The sequence below is a fragment of the Sinocyclocheilus grahami genome, unplaced genomic scaffold (assembly GCF_001515645.1).
Source record: "Sinocyclocheilus grahami isolate Dianchi unplaced genomic scaffold, SAMN03320097.WGS_v1.1 scaffold76.1, whole genome shotgun sequence".
NCBI lineage: Eukaryota > Metazoa > Chordata > Actinopteri > Cypriniformes > Cyprinidae > Sinocyclocheilus > Sinocyclocheilus grahami.
Window position 1 is genome coordinate 848,037 of NW_015505255.1, and position 16,802 is coordinate 864,838.

The 16,802-nt window shown below is 39.7% G+C and overlaps 1 protein-coding gene and 1 long non-coding RNA gene across 2 annotated transcripts in view; one reads left to right on the forward strand and one right to left on the reverse strand.

The window, feature by feature from the left end:
* The window catches only part of tub (TUB bipartite transcription factor), a 128,981-nt gene that overhangs the window by 85,467 nt on the left and 26,712 nt on the right, over nt 1-16,802 (forward strand). Inside the window, exons 3-6 of the mRNA XM_016273138.1 lie at nt 1,384-1,546; nt 7,228-7,362; nt 15,586-15,762; nt 16,348-16,469. Coding sequence (XP_016128624.1) covers nt 1,384-1,546; nt 7,228-7,362; nt 15,586-15,762; nt 16,348-16,469 — 597 coding nt within the window. The remainder of the gene's footprint in view (nt 1-1,383; nt 1,547-7,227; nt 7,363-15,585; nt 15,763-16,347; nt 16,470-16,802) is intronic.
* On the reverse strand, nt 2,067-11,176 carry LOC107585949 (uncharacterized). Its single transcript, XR_001609307.1, has 3 exons — nt 11,021-11,176; nt 7,577-7,580; nt 2,067-2,077 (listed from the first exon to the last, which is right to left on the reverse strand). It is a non-coding gene; the product is annotated as an uncharacterized lncRNA (long non-coding RNA).

The window sequence follows — 16,802 nt, forward strand, 5'->3', positions numbered from 1 at the left end:
AAACATTATAATACTTTCTCGTTTGCCTTCAGCATTCCGCAAATACGCACTTATATAATTTAAACAAATCTTTGAATGACTAATGAACATCTAATTACAAAAACCTTGCAAACATAGTCGAATCCAGCTGTGAGATCTTATGAAGTGTGCATTTATATCCTGCATGATCACGTGTACTCTGCATGACGGTCGGCCATGCGAATTGAATGCGGACAGGAGGAGAGTTCAGCTTCATTGGAGACACGTGATTGACAAACTTTAAACTCGTGATTTCAAATTATGCTGCGCTTCATGCTTTTGCCCAATGTCATATTCTTGTCATTTTCACTGTGCTGTATTTAAAATTTCTGTTACCTTGGCTTTATTTGAAAAAATGGGATTCCCAATGCACACAAACTTCCCAGAATACTGAGTGCCCTGTTGGTTACAGTGTTTACTTCCTTTTTAATTATATTTGTATTAAATATTTGTTTATTTGTGAAAAATACTTTGTCATTTAAAGTATAAGCATGTTTATTTTACACACTTATTTGTTAGTCCATTTTCAAATGATTTCAATTTTCTTAAATATTAAATAAAATTATATCGGCTTTATATCGGCCACCCTGCTTTCCAAGATATCGGCATCGGCTGTCAAAAAACCAATATCAGTCGACCACTAGTTTTCAGAACATGCTGCAGATGCTTTTCACATCCATGCACAGCAGTATCCTTCTGTGGTTAAGTTTTTGATATTGAAAGATTTACATTATTTATATAGAAACATTACAAAGGAAAAATGCATCCCAGAGGTTAAAACATGCAGTGCATCTTGTCTTCATCTCTAGCTATGTTTTTTTTGCAAATAAACTCTTCAGAAGATTAAAATAAGCTGTGGCAGATGCACAGAAATACAGAAGCAGTGCCATGTACAATGAAGAACATTCAATAATAAAAATACTTGCTGTGATACTGCATTAATTTTGGCAGCTTTTTGTTATGCCTTGGAGATGCTTTTTTTTGGCAAGATGTGATTTAAAATCACATAACTACTAGAGGCAGTTCTCTCAGAAATAAATATATTTTGTGCCAGTTATTTGTTCCCACATTTTATTTTAGGATTTCTTTCATGTCAGACATATGTATGCATAAAGAAAAAACAGATGACGTTATGTGTAGTCATTGATTGATATTCCCTTCATACTTCATACTGTATCTATGCATGTGATAAATTTGTAATTCTGTTGCAGTTATCGAACATTATTGTTGTTTAATTATATATTTCATAGAGTACCATCATACAAGTACTGTAAATCTCAAATCTGCTTTGAAATACTGTGCTGTAATGTACACTGACTGCACACTAAAGATCACATACATGTGCCTGTTAATGTGTGTTTGTAGCGAGCTTTATTGGAACAGAAGCAGAAAAAGAAACGTCAGGAGCCCCTGATGGTGCAGTCTAATCTGGACGGGCGGTCTCGAGTGCGCAGGACCCGGCAGTCGGAGGAACAGGCTCCCCTTGTGGAGAGCTACCTCAGCGGCAACAGCAGCATCATCTACCACGGTACAAAATACAGTTCAAAGCCACATAGCAAAAAAAACTCTCTCCTAATATTTCAAATAACCATAATTCCACAGAGACTCAAGGGTCACGTTCACTCTCGAGGGCATGAGACATTATTCCAAGCTGTCATTATGCTGACATGCCAATATCGACCCAAGCTGCTCAAACAGAGAGGCTCACAAAGGCCGGTGATTGAAAATGGAAATGCTTGTTTGCTGATTGTTCGGCAAACAATGCTGCCATTCTTTGCACTGCCAGCGGTACTGGCTTGAGTTACTCTATTGATCTCTGTCCCAGACTGCTCAGTGTTAGATAAACCCTTCCTACAATGTCAATGCAGACTTCAATCATCTATATTAAAACATTTGCTAGTGTCAGGGGTCTTTCCTCTGAACTATGAGAAGCCTTATCTTTGTGAGCTAACATTATTTTTAGCTGTTCGTGCTGCGTTGTACACAACGAATTAGCATAATAACACAGGCAATCACATTTTTTATATGTGTGATATAGATCTACATTATAGTTATGTAGCTTATTAGTTTAAAGCCCTTTGCACCAGTCTTATTTTAGTATGTTTATATAATACTATTGCAGAGTTTATTAATATTTTGAATTAGCTTTTAATTCTAATATTTTATATGATCAGTTTTAGTTGATGTTTTGTCATTTTTATGAATTTTTTTATATTTTTGTTTAGCTTGAATTATTTCAGTTTTAGTAATTTTAATACTTTATGGATTACAACTTAAACTTTTGCTTTATTTCAGTTAGTTGTCAAGGCTATTTCAGCTTTATTTTAGTTACTGAAAACCATTTTTAATAGTTTGTTGTAGTTAACAGTAACAGCACAGCTGTGCTGTAATGCTTATTATGACATTGCTTACCGATGCCTTTGACGAAGTTCTGATTGTGTCAGAAGTTTAGTCACATTCCTGATCCTACATCTAGTGAAGAATCAGTAGGAGTTTTTCCTTAGTCTTTTACAAACTGAGGGACATCTTACATTTTTTCAGTTTTCAAAATGCCACACATTCTGTCAATAGAGTTTAACTGGTACTGAAACCAGAACATTCTCATAAATCATCATTCAGTTAATGCTGATGATTTGACACCTGTGCTGTGGGACTGTTATTTTCCTCACAGGCTTGTGTCGTGTTATGAAAGAGAGGAATGTCTGTTGATACTAGCAGTATACAGTATTATGAATTATTTACCCTGTTTCCCTCAGTGTTGTGCCGTCTCATCAACGAGAGCACCTTTGGCGCTCATCCAGCATGAGCTGCAGTGAATTGTAACTGTAGTTGATTATGCCGTGCATGTTATTTCCTTCTATGTACATTTGTATTTGTCAGCCCTATTGGATGATATGAAGTGGCATATATACTGTAACTCTAGGTGCATTTGCACATAATATTTAGCTGCACAAAGGCACATAAATGCACTAAATGCATTTACACAAAAAAAAGAATTGCATAAAAATTATAATTGAATGAGATGAAATTATAAAAAACCCTGAAATTATAATTAAATTGATTAAAATGTCATAATTGTAAATTCTGTCTCACTTGTTAAGCTTTGATAATAATTAGGCCCTATAGTTGAAATGACAACTTCAATGTTTGAGGGTTCCCTTTCGAGGGAACTTCGAACTGCGTCCTCTAGGAGTCACTATGGGGAACGCCTTCAGCGTGACTGGTGTCTGAAGCATAAATCTAAAAATGACAATAACATTGGCCGGCGACAGCCTATGACGTCATTACCCTGCTCGATCACAGTATAAAATGAGCCTGAGTCATGCTCGGGAGCCATGGTTGGTTTGACCCACCTGCTAAGTCAGGACCTCCTGCTGTTGACCGATTACAGTGATGGTTTCGCTCTCATCTTCGGCTTGGACACGCAGCCTGGGCTTCTGAGGAAACCTCCCAGCATTAGGTCCCCAGTATAATGCTGCAACCTCAGGACCTGCGGGTGCTTCTCATGGGCTAGTACTCTTCTGAGTACATGCTTCGCGACATGCTCCCTATCCTCTGGCCAGGTGCGAACTACACATTTCTCACCCTGAGGAGTCTCCCGAGATTAGAATCGTTCCTTAACCTTCATGCACGTTCTCTGAGCTAGAGCTCCTCTCGCTGAGGCATTGAGGAGCTCAACGCTCCATAGACGGTCGGGCCCGTGGGTACTCACTGTCACACTGCCCTTATGGTTGAACCAGTAATCACCCCTCTGCGGAGTGGGCTGGAATACACTTCATTCCCTGAGGTAAGAGGGATTTGTGTTTCTGTGGAAACCCCTGTTTTGTGCTTCTGCTCTGAGGAGCAGTAAGCTCTATATGCATGAATGGTTATTGGGTCCCGCTATTTCTTCAGATTCTATTGGGTCTGGTTATACGGGACCCACACCTCCCTATCCTCTGGCCAGGTGCGAACTACACATTTCTCACCCTGAGGAGTCTCCCGAGATTAGAATCGTTCCTTAACCTTCATGCACGTTCTCTGAGCTAGAGCTCCTCTCGCTGAGGCATTGAGGAGCTCAACGCTCCATAGACGGTCGGGCCCGTGGGTACTCACTGTCACACTGCCCTTATGGTTGAACCAGTAATCACCCCTCTGCGGAGTGGGCTGGAATACACTTCATTCCCTGAGGTAAGAGGGATTTGTGTTTCTGTGGAAACCCCTGTTTTGTGCTTCTGCTCTGAGGAGCAGTAAGCTCTATATGCATGAATGGTTATTGGGTCCCGCTATTTCTTCAGATTCTATTGGGTCTGGTTATACGGGACCCACACTCTCTATCGAGATGGAGAGCATGAGACCGTGGCCCAGCTGCACCAGGGGACTGTCTCTTATTGGGCCCTGCTGGGTTACCCCTTCTAATCTAGTGCCCCCTTCTGGTCGAGCTGAGAAGCGCTCCCCTCTCTGTGAGGGTTAGCTATGAGTCGCACCCAGTATGTGCTGTAAGGGCCCGCCTCATCTTGAGAGCCGAGAGCGCTGCTCCCGAAGGACCCCATTTACAACGAACTAAGTGTTAGGCCTGCCTCTGTCACCTCCTTGGTCGGATGCCTTTATGTTGAGACCCTGTTGTTCCCTTAGAAATGTGTGATCCCCTTCTAGCAGGATCCTATTTCTGATGTCCCATTTGCAATCTATCTGCCCCGGGCTGTGCTCCCCTCACTGCGGGAGGGTCCCTTTGAGCTCGCCGGTCCTGGGCAGACTGGGTGAGTCCTCCTCTCAACTCGAGAGTTAGGTCCTCTACCCTGGGCTATTGGTCACTTCGGTCAAGCGTTAGGGGTTGAACCCTCTGCTCTTGAGCTCCGTGGCAGTGACATCAGGTAGTTGGGTCGCTTGCTGCTTCCCAGATAAGCTGCCTCTATTCGGGTCAAGCCAGGCAGTGCTCCCCTCACCTCAGAGGGTTGTCTTTGAGCCTGACGCTCCAGATTGAGTTCTGAGGACTTCTGGGCATCTGTGAGCAGATGCTTCGGAATCTTTCTAAATCCATGCTATGGTAAGTGCACACGCTGAGCTTCTGCGCACTTTATAAAATCCTGTATGGTAAGGGTTATGCGCTGTCAGCCTTGTTCCTTTTCTCTGAGTTGGCTTAGGCCCCGGTTCTCGCCTTGGGCTCCACTCAACTAATGTATCTCTGTTGATACATTTCTGAGCAGGGTGTTGCTTCCTAAGATCTGTTGAGTCAGTTCATTGAGCAGGTTTATTCAGAACCGGTGGTAGCCCCCCTGGGTGGCAGGCCAGGGTCTGGTTTGGTTTTTAAACACCTGGCCGTATCCCCTTAAAGGAATCTCTTTCTTCTGATTCCAAGCCTTGAGCTCTGCCCTAGGCTTGGGCTTCCTAGCCCAGCCCTTAACAGGTAAGTTCTTTTAGGGTACGCAGCTCAGGCCCTTGGCCGAAAGGGATAATGTCACTGACAGCCGTCAAGACATCCTTTGGGGCAACTCCCATGGCTATGGTAGAGTTGGTACTTAGTGCTCGCCGTGATTTCTGGCATGCACTCCCCTCATCATGGTGGCGTGGGTATACCGTTCCCCATAGCGACCCCTAGAGGACGCAGTTCGAAGTTCCCTCGAAAGGGAACATCTCAGGTTACACATGTAACCATGGTTCCCTGAGAGGTGAACGAGACACTGCGTCCACTAGTTTCCTTGCCATGCTGCGGACGCAAGCTTCAGATGAAGAAGCGGATGACGTGTTATCCCGGCACCTTTTTATACTGTGATCGCACAGGGTAATGACATCATAGGCTGTTATTGTCGTTTTTAGATGTATGCTTCAGACACCGGTCACGCTGAAGGCATTCCCCATAGCGACCCCTAGAGGATGCAGTGTCTTGTTCCCTTCTCAGGGAACCATGATTACATATGTAACCTGAGACATTTTCATTGTAGAATTGCGTCTTAACTCAGAATTTGAGTCACAGAGCCTAAACAGAGCAGCCTTTACTCAATTCAATTCAATTCAATTCAATTCAGGTTTATTTGTATAGCGCTTTTCAGGATACAAATCGTTGCAAAACAACTTTACAGCAAATTAAGTTTCTACAATATTTAGTGGTAGCTTATCAGTGGTGACTGTCAGTTAATGTACATATGGCAGAAATGTATGGAAAAATCAATTAAAGACGTAATCAAACAGACGATGAACACTATTAACAGCAATTATTATATGATACAATCAAACGTATAGCAAAATGTGGTAGTTCTGTAAGTTGTTTGAGGGTTTGCATCATCTGAGGTCCTCTGAGGGGTTGGCATCATCTCTTCTCAGGTGTTCTGGATCCAGACTGAAGCTTGTGTAAATCCTAGTTACATCCCGTGGCAAAAACAGAGAAACAAATAGAGACATAATTAGCGTAGCTGCTGTTCCAACCAAGCAAAATTTATTTGTTTAACCCAAACTAAAGAATAATAATGTGCATTTGATCAGATATAACTGCAGTACAAGATTATGAGATGCATTATTTAAATGCTTGGCCAAAGAGATGTGTCTTTAATCTAGATTTAAACAGAGAGAGCGTCTCTGAACCCCGAACGTACTCACCTGTGAATTGACGTCTTCAGTCTCTCAAAGCATGAGTAACAAAAAGTAACTCCATTGCTTAACTCTGCGTCACTCTCTCTTTTCAAAAATAGCAAGTCAATGTCTCTGTGGTTTCTTTCCATAACTAAACCATTGATCACTTTTCTCTCGTTCTGACAGGCTCGTCTCTTTATGCCTTTCAGTGTTAGTGATGTACTGTAGCTATCGACAAATATCAAACCGACAGTGACGTTTTCATGAGTGCATAGACTCAGATGAATCCTCCCAGATCTGTTGTTTAAGAAATCCCAGCAGTTCACGGCCTTGAAGGACAGTTAAAAGAAGTAGGCTGTGAGAAGGAATGAATTTTTTTGATTTCACAGTTCTGACAACCACCGAATCCCCTTCATTTAAAATTGCATCCAGGGGTGTATAGGAGCAGTGGGATATTTCGTTTTTTGTGCTTGTAGCCGTCTTCTGTGTGTATGCTAAAAACGTAAGCTTTGTTTCTGCTTTGTGTCTTTGCTAACTCTTTTTCTTCTCCTCATTCACTTTAACCCTTTTCTTTATTTTCCTCTTGTTTTTTTGTTTTTGTATTCTTCTCTGCTCCTGTATCTTCTCTGCTCCTGCTGGCTCATTCTGCACTTCCTTGTTTAGTACAAGAAGCGGAACAGGAAGAAGTTAAAGCTGTAGCAGAGGTTCAGGTCCCTCGCTCAGCTAAAAAAACCAAGCCGCCTACCTCCACTCCTCAGACTGGCAGCGCCAAGAAGGAGAAAAAGGGCAAGCACAAAGGTCAGCTGAGCAGCCTGTTAACCATCAGGCCCAGCATGTGCACGAAAATCTGTGTATGAGTGTATCTGTGTGTGTAAAGGACATTTGTATCATCCAGTGATTCCGTTTGTGTCATGATCAGCATTACCTGCGCTGTACAGAAGAATAGATTTAGGATGTTCACATGCGTCACAACAGCATGCAAAAAGATTTGTTTGTTCCTTTATGAATGTACGCTACTGTTCAAAAGTTCAAGATCAGTAAGATTTATTTATTTATTTGTTTAAATATTTATTTTTATTTGGCAAGGACACATTAATTTGATCAAAAGTGACAGTAAAGACTACCATGTTACACACACACACACACACACACACACATATATATATATATATAGAGACTGTATATATATATATATATCAAATAAATGCTGTTCTTATTAAACAAATGCATATATATATATATATAGAGACTGTATATATATATATATATCAAATAAATGCTGTTCTTTTGAACTTTCTGTTCATCAAAGAATCCTGAAAAATCAAAGAATCCTGTTTAAAGTATTAAGATTATTTTCTCTTTCTTTCTTTCTTTCTTTCTTTTTCTTTTTCTTTCTCTCTTTCTTTTTCTTTCTCTCTTTCTTTCTTTTGTGTTCAGCAGAAGAAAGAGAGTCCTACAGGTTTAAAACATAAAGTTAATTTGCTTTCTAAGTGGAAAAAAGTAAACCAATAAAAAGCATATAATTTAAGTCAAACAGCAGCTACTGTAATTTGCCATCTCTCATGTGGTGTGCTTGCTTAAACTACCACAGCTACTGTATATACAATCTTCTCATGTCTTCATGTTCTCCGTACTGTGTTTTTGTATTTCATTTCCCCTCATCTAAATCCATCTCCCTGTGAGAGTGTTGAGGATTTTCACCGCTTTCTCTGTCAATGACAGTGTGGCACAGGGTGTTAATGAACGTGCCCCTGGAGAGGAACCAAACCGCCATTCTACTGCCAATCTTTTCTCAAGGAATAACGAAATCCCCTCTAATACTGCTTAGGAGCAGCTGCTGTCTGCCTGCCAAGAGCAGTGCTGAGATGACCTACTGCAGCCTTCATCGATACAAGACACAAACATTCATGAAATAGACAAATAGACGTATGGGCTCCATTCATCAAACAGTGGCAGTGGTGATGCTTTTAGCTCAACGTCAGCACCAGTACTATAGAGAAATACTATATTTAGCTCAATGACTCACACAAGGGAGCATTTGGATTTCTTGGGGGCGAAAACTTTTATTTCTTGCTTTTCGTTTGCTGAAGGTATGACTTTTAGTGAAGTAGCTGACATGGATATAAACTAGCTTACAAAATAATAAAAGAGTAAAGTTGAGTTTAATACAGTGCTGCAGGGATGATGTATTAGACCGACCCAGAAACCTAGAATTAGCCATTGACAAAAAGCCAACAGGATTTTCCATTTCCATTTAGATTATTGCCTAAAATAAGCTGTGTGACCAACAAAAGTTTATAATTCTTATACATTTTGTTCATCAAGATAATCTTCACAAATGATAAATGGTATAATCTTGGGAAAAAATATGATTTATGAGCTTTGATTCTATAGTTCAGTATGTATTTAGAATGGCTTGCAAGACCTTGAATGTAAACACAATGAGGCTGTAAAAGTGAAATAGTAAGTAGATGAATTTTCCTGTTCGGGGTGATCACATTTAAAGGTATAGTTCACCCAAAAATGAAAATTTTGTAATTAATTACTCAACCACGCGTCAAATTCTGACACGGAAGAGAAGAAATTGTTGAATAAAGTTGCTATTTTTGTTTTCTTCATACACAATGTATTCTCATAGCTTCATAAAATTAAAACCACTGATGTCACATGGACTATTTTAATGATGTGGGTACTACGTTTCTGGGCCTTGAACGTGGTAGCTCCATTGCTGTCTATGCAGGGTCAGAAAGCTCTCAGATTTCAACAAAAAAAATCTTATTTTGTGTTCCGAAGATGAACAAAGGTCTTATAGGTTTGGAACGACATGAGGGTGTGTAATTAATGACAGCATTTTCATTTTGGGTGAACTATCCATTTAATATCCCCACCAACCGAGAAGGGTCTGGCTGCAGCCTTGCGCTTGCACTCTCAGACTTGCACTCTCAGACACTTGCGCTTCCGCAAGCGACGTCACTTGCAGTCTTTTTAATTTTTAATTTTGTTCTATTTATTGATTACTTTTTGTTTGAATCTCTCAACATTTTACAACAGTAGCCAGGTGGTGAAGACAAGAAAAAAGAAACTAACTTACAATGTCACTTGCAATCGCCACTTGCACTCTCCGATACCTGCGACGTCACTTGCAATCGACACAAATCCTGCATGTTGCCAATGGAGACAAGAAGCTGTGGTGGTGATTAAACGATTAAAACTAATTTTATACTGTAACGTACAGAAGACAAGACCCGCAAATCCGTGGCTACAGAACAGCAGAATATGAATGCAATGCACAAACTTTCACTTGTCCTCCCATACAGCAAAACACTTAATGTGGCATAATAACGGATGATAAAGACAATTCAGTAGCCTATATGTATTGTTGTTGACTCAAAGTATATACAGAACAGCAAATATGAACGTGCATTATGAAATGCATTAAGTGATTTTAAAAAGGATCAACTCCGTACAGGCAACCAGACGAGCCCAGAATGCAATGCATTAAATTGCACGTTAAAAATGTTCCTCCCATAGAAAATCATTATAAATAAAACACGTAATGTAGCTTAATGGACAAAGACAATGATATAAAAGAGCTGTAGACAGTTTATTCTACTTACACACCAGCTCCTCCAAAACCATGAGAGGAAACGCCACCTGGTCTCATCAAACTTTACATCTATTTCTATTTCTTTAGTTTGTTTTATTTTCCGTTGAGAGTTTCGTGTTCTGAGTTAAGCCTAACGCCGCATCTCCGAAGAGTGCTGTCTACCCTTCAACTGCAGACCACAGCTCCGCGTCGCCAGCCAACGCCCAACCACTGGCTTCCCAAGACTGAACCTCCAGCCAATCAGCAACCTCGGGAAACCCCTTTCAGCAACCAGACAAGAAAGGGAATCCCGCAACACAGAAAGCAAGTACCTCCAGATTCTAAACTGAACTGGTGCAGTTAATCTAAATTTTAACCTCATTGAGGAACTCAGTGCGAGGGTTAATTAAGTGATTGATGGTTGTTCAGATCTATACAATGGCACATATTGCTGTAAACTTGGGATTTCACATTTTCATTCTCTTTAATTATTTTCTCTCTCTCTCTTTCTGAAAACTTGTGTGAATGCGTGTGTTCATGTGTTAGATTAGTTTATATGTCTTAGATTTATCCAATAAAGCCTTATTTATATGGAAAAGAGAAGTATCTTGTGTTTTGTGCTCACAAGTTAATGTCTTAAACTGCCGATCTTGTTACTATGCTAATTAATAGTGTTTTCACTATATTTTGGATATAGATATCCATTGCAGAATTGATGTCATACGGCTCGTTCACTGACTCGCTGGCCGTCTCAGTGATCAGCCGTAAAACAGTGATTCTGTCCTAATTCCCTTGCATATTAATGGTGGAGTTCCCTTTAAAATCTTAAATGATTCCCTTTGAGCTAAATTATTGACCTGTTTCCCTTACAATTTTAATAATGAAGAGCATTGAGTTTGGTCTTTATCATCTTAGTTCATTATGCCACATTAGCCACGTTTTGCGGTGTGGGAGGAAAACACTATATACATGTTCATTATATTAATAAACTGTATATTGAATTTGATATTTTAATAGCATCTTAATACATTAAGCCATGTTAAGTGTTTATGTTTTTCTACAGGAGGAAAACGCTTAACGGGAGACTTTGCGCATTGCGTTCATATTCTGCTGTTCCGTGGCCACGGATTTGCGGGTCTTGTCTTTTTCTCCTACAGATGGCTTGCAGGACCCTGTACGTTACGGTACAAAATTAGTTTTAATCGTTTAATCACCACCATTGTCTTGTCTCCATTGGCAACACGCACGATGTGCTCGATTGCAAGTGACGTCGCAGGTATCGGAGAGTGCAAGTGGCGATTGCAAGTGACTTTGTAATTTAGTTTATTTTGTCTTGTCTTCACCACCTGGCTACTGTTGTAAAATGTTGAGAGATTCAAACAAAAAGAATAAATAAATAGAACAAAATAAAAAAATAAAGACTGCAAGTGACGTCGCTAGCGGACGTGCAAGTGTCTGAGAGTGCAAGTCTGAGAATGCAAGTCTGAGAATGCAAGTCTGAGAGTGCAAGCGCAAGTCTGCAGCCAGACCTTTTTGCACCGACCTCTAGTACCAACCATTTAGCCACTTGTTTATTAACCACCTTTTTCAAGACAAGTAATATACAAATATAATCACAAGTGTTATCTTGAATAAAATGGGCAAATATCTTGAGCTTGTTTTAACCACAGACCTTATTTCAGGCATTTAACTAAACACCCACTCAAAAAAATGTATTGACTTCAGGATGATGGAACTGGTAGTGTAAAAATTTTATTTTCAGGTTTTAGGACTCATTCCTGCAGCACTGTGTTACGTGAGAAGTGAACCTAAGCACGTCCTCTAAGCATGCATATTTTTTGTCAATAACTTTACGCAATCCACACAAAGAAAGATGTATGTACATGCCGCCACATGTACATGTGACAAAACACTCCCATTAAGCAGTTAGTCAAAAAACTTAGTCAAAGTCATCATATACACTTATATATCAACTGTAGTAACAATAAACTCAAAGTTATTTGTATAATTACTCACCGATATTATGGAATTGTGTGTCAGCTGCAGTCTTGATGTGGGAAAACAAGATGGCAATGGATCAGAAATTTCTCAAACCGAACCTCGATGACATCAGTGGTCACATGGTTTTCACAGAACGCAAAATTCTTGATTTGATGTGAAACAAATATTTTCAATTACACCAACAAAACATACTTTTACTTTCAGTTAACTAAACAATTTACTTAAGCTCAATGACAAGACAGAAAGGTAAATTATTTAAGTTGGATCAAGTATAAAATATTCTAATAAAATGAGTAATTACAAGACATATGCACGTTTTCAGTGTAGTTTTGACTTTATCAAGCTAAGTTTGATGGCTGCTTTCTTTTGTTTTACAAATTAAATTTGACAACCACAACATCTGGTCTGGAAACAGGTATGGATGTGGTTTGGAAGAAAAAAAGACAATAAGTCAGTCAGATATGCCTAAAAAAAGAAAACCAGATTTTTTTGCTGCATGTCTGAACACAGCTATTTCTTCACTTGTTGCTCTTTTATTACGGTGCTGCTAGTCATCTTCTGAGACGGCGACAACTGAACCATCATTATCTCCCCCACACTCGTGTAGTGGCCCTCAACTCAGGTTATGGTGCTTTATACATGACATAATCAACAAAAACAGATCTGTGACTCACAAATGATGATTTCAAATCATACATGCTATATCTGGACCCAAAGCTTTGAAAGGATAAGCTGATGCAAACGTTTTGTTCATTTTATGGAGACTATTCATGATCGATCAATATTCTCTGTCTCTCTGGCTTTTTCTCTGATGATTACTTACATTTTTAAGGAGCCCCATCACAGGTCACTTTAACTTCAGTGACAATCATAGTCTAAATGCAATACTGATTTTTGTGCAGTCATGAGCACTAATGCCTCTTGGCCATCTAGTCAGAGCTAATTCTCTGACAATGTTCACCAGATGAGTCCCTGGAGGGGGACAAAGGGTCTCGATAGCTATAATGACTTGATTTGGCCTGGTTGGATGCATGGATGGAGGGTAGCTATAATCTGGACAGTTGCATGTAGCTGTGCTTGTCTGGGACAACGTGTTCTTTCACTGATAGTGACTAATTGGATGAAATACAAAACCCAGGCTGACATAAGAGCATCTGTAAATAGACGACAGCTAATTCTTGAAACCCCAAGGGCGCTTAAAAGCAACAGCACATGCAAAGTTCATTGAGAAGGTTATATATTGCATACACTACCAGCCAAGTTTGAAATGATTAAGATTTTTAAATGTTATTAAAATAAGTGTCTTATGCTTACCAAGGCTGCATTTAATTGATCAAAATACAGTAAAAGTAATATTGTGAAATATTATTACAATAAAAAAAATAGTTAAATAGAAATAATAAAAATGTCTATTTGAATATGTTTTAAAATGTATTTATTCCTGTGATGGCAAAGCTGAATTTTCAGCAGCCATTTCTCAAGTCTTAAGTGTCACATGATCCTTCAGCAAAAAAGAAGGAAATAAATCAATACATTAAAGGGGTCATATGATGTGATTTCAATTTTTCCTTTCTCTTTGGAGTGTTACAAGCTCTTGGTGCATAAAGAAGATCTGTAAAGTTGCAAAGACTAAAGTCTCAAATCCAAAGAGATATTCTTTATAAAAGTTAAGAGCCTGCCACACCTACCAAAAACGGCTCGTTCTAACACGCCCCCACATACCTACGTCACGATGTGGGAAGATTTGCATAACGCCACCCAAATGTTCACGCAAAGAAAGAAGGCGTAACTTTTATTCTCACTGTAGTATTGTTGTTGTCGCCGCCATGTCGTGAAGGCGCTGTGTGTTTCTTTGTGAAAGCGAAACTACTTTGTTTGGCCTTCCAAAAGAGGACGATATCTGCTTCGTCATGCCTGGAGCTGATCCGTGCTGGTTGCTAAGGAAATACAACAACTTTGCGCTGTGGATCGCCGGATCAGCATTCACCGTGGACGAAGCGGAGTCCAGCCCGGGGTCGTCACATGTGGTTGCCGCAAGCCCTCTGGACACTCCTTCGTCAAATCCGCCAGCCGCGCCGTTCTCAAGTCCGCCGCCTCTGCTCACTCTAGGCCTCAGGCCGTTCCTCACTTTATCCCCCGGCCTCTGCTCACTCTAGGCCGCCATGTGTGACGCTGTGTTTCGTTGTGAAAGCGAAACTACTTTGTTTGGTCTTCCAAAAGAGGACGATATCCGCTTCGTCATGCCTAACATAAACCCAAATATTCAGATGTGTGCAGCACATTTTATGGAGGACTGATTATTGATCCTGGTAGAGTAGGCTGTTATGACTCACAGACTGTAAGTACGTTTTTTATATTTAAAGGGTTTTTATATTTTATATTTTTTATATTTAAAGCGAGTTTTTTGGGCAGTATAGAGAAGGGCTTATTGTTTGTCATTTCTCCGATCACAAATGCAGACATGGTTTTATGTTTACGCGGCGCGATGCAACGCAACACGTAAAAAGACAGTATAAGTCACTATAATCCATAATTATGTCCCCACTGGATGCAACGAATGCCTCGTTTATAATGGGTTTTCATGTTTTTGAATCATCGCTCCGGCCAGACAGGGCATCATCACAATATGGTAGGGGCGTAACATTTCCGTCACATGGTTGAGGTATTCAGCCAATCATAACGCACTGGATAGCTGGCCAATCACAGCACACCTTGCTTTTCAGACCGATGAGCTTTGTAAAAATCGACGAGTTTCAGAAAGGCGGGGCATAGAGGAGAAACAATAATGTACAGTATGTGGAAAATAATGTGTTTTTTTAACCTTAAACCGCATAAACACATTTCATTACACCAAATACACAAAATAATGTTCTTTTTAGCAGCATCATATGACCCCTTTAATCCAGCAGGAATTCATTAAATGGGTGAAAAGTAACAGTAAAGACATTTATAATGGTGCAAAACATTTCTATTTTTATTATATACTCTTCTTTTAAACTTTATATTAATCAAAGAATCCTGAAAATATTAAGCCGCAAAAACTGTTTTCAACATTGATGATAATAAGATCCTGTGACACTGAAGACTAAAGTAAAGTGACTTGCTGTCACAGGAATAAATTACATTGTAAAATATTTTCACAATAATACTGTTTCTGTTGTATTTTTTTAAACAAATAAATGCAGCCTTGGTGAGCATAAGAAGCTTTAGAAAACATTTAAAGAATCTAAATAATTCCAGACATTTGACCGGTAGTGTTTGTCTCACAGAGGACCATCAAGTCTAATACTGCAGAGGAATTCATTCACTCATTAAGATTTGAATGTCTGTCTCCATATTTCCATGAAACGCCATTATTCTGTGACACCCACGTGGATGCAGGATGGTTAACGAAGTGGAGTTAACAGTGTTACTGTGTTGTGGTGGTACCACAGGAATTGATGGGCCCGCTGCCTTCCAGGATGAGGGTCAGGAGCTGGGCAACCAGATTCAGATCCTGACAGTGGGCCACTCACCTGCCCAGGAGAGCGAGGCAGAGGGCCAGGGTGAGGCAGTTGGCAACACACAGTCACAGGGCAAACAGGACCTACGGGTCACGATGCTGAAGAAAGGTACACCAGCGATAGTCCTCAGAGTAACGCAAACAAGAGCGGAGAGAGAGACAGATGGAGAGACCCCTATAATCTTGCCGATTAAGCCATGCAGATTTGCAGATTGTTCTTCAGTATTACTGATTGCCTAACATGCAAAACAACGTCATGTACAGTATCATCATCTGGTCACTAACACTTTGAGATCTACTTACATGCTATAGCATTTAGATTCAGTGTCTGCCTCTCTCTCCTCCTTCTGTGACATATTTGGATTAGATCATGTCTTTACTGTCTGCATGACTTATTAGAGCTGGTTAGAGCCGATCTGGACTGTGGACAATCATTTTGTCCTGTGCATCCCCTTTTTCTGCTAATTTGTTGATTAAAAGTTTCAAAAAAAAATTTAATCTAAATGTACTCAGTTTGTTGTGTATGCTAAATTTCATGCCGTATGCTCTTTTGGCATCAGAGCGCAGTTATTTGCAGTGTTATTTGCACTGCATAATGCCTCTATGTTTGCTTTATGCCTGCTGCTGTTCTCTCCTCATGTTCTGCTATCGACACACTATTTGATTAGCACCTCAATATTTTTCTTGTTCAAAGGAATCTCCAGTAGCATGAACTTTGATGAAGATGATGATGAAGATGATTTGGTCAGCTCAAGTTCATCTCAGCTCAACAGCAACACAAGGCCTGGATCTGCCACCAGCAAAAAGTCCAGCAAGGTAGACTACTTTCTCAGTAAAGACTTTTACAGTGTTACAAATGATTTCAACATTGATAATAAGAAATGTTTCTTGAACACCAAATCAGCATATTAGACTTTCAGAAGTATAATGTGACAGAAAACTGGAGTAATGGCTGCTGAAAATTCAGCTTTACCATCGCAGAAAGAAGTTACATTTTAAAATGGCCCACGTTCTATTAAATTGTAATAATATTTCACAATGTTACTGTTTTTATATTTTTGAATAAATAAATAAATGTGGCTTTGATGAGCATAAGAGACTTAAAAAAAAAAAAAAAAAAAAAAAAAAATTTATTTAAAATAAAATAAA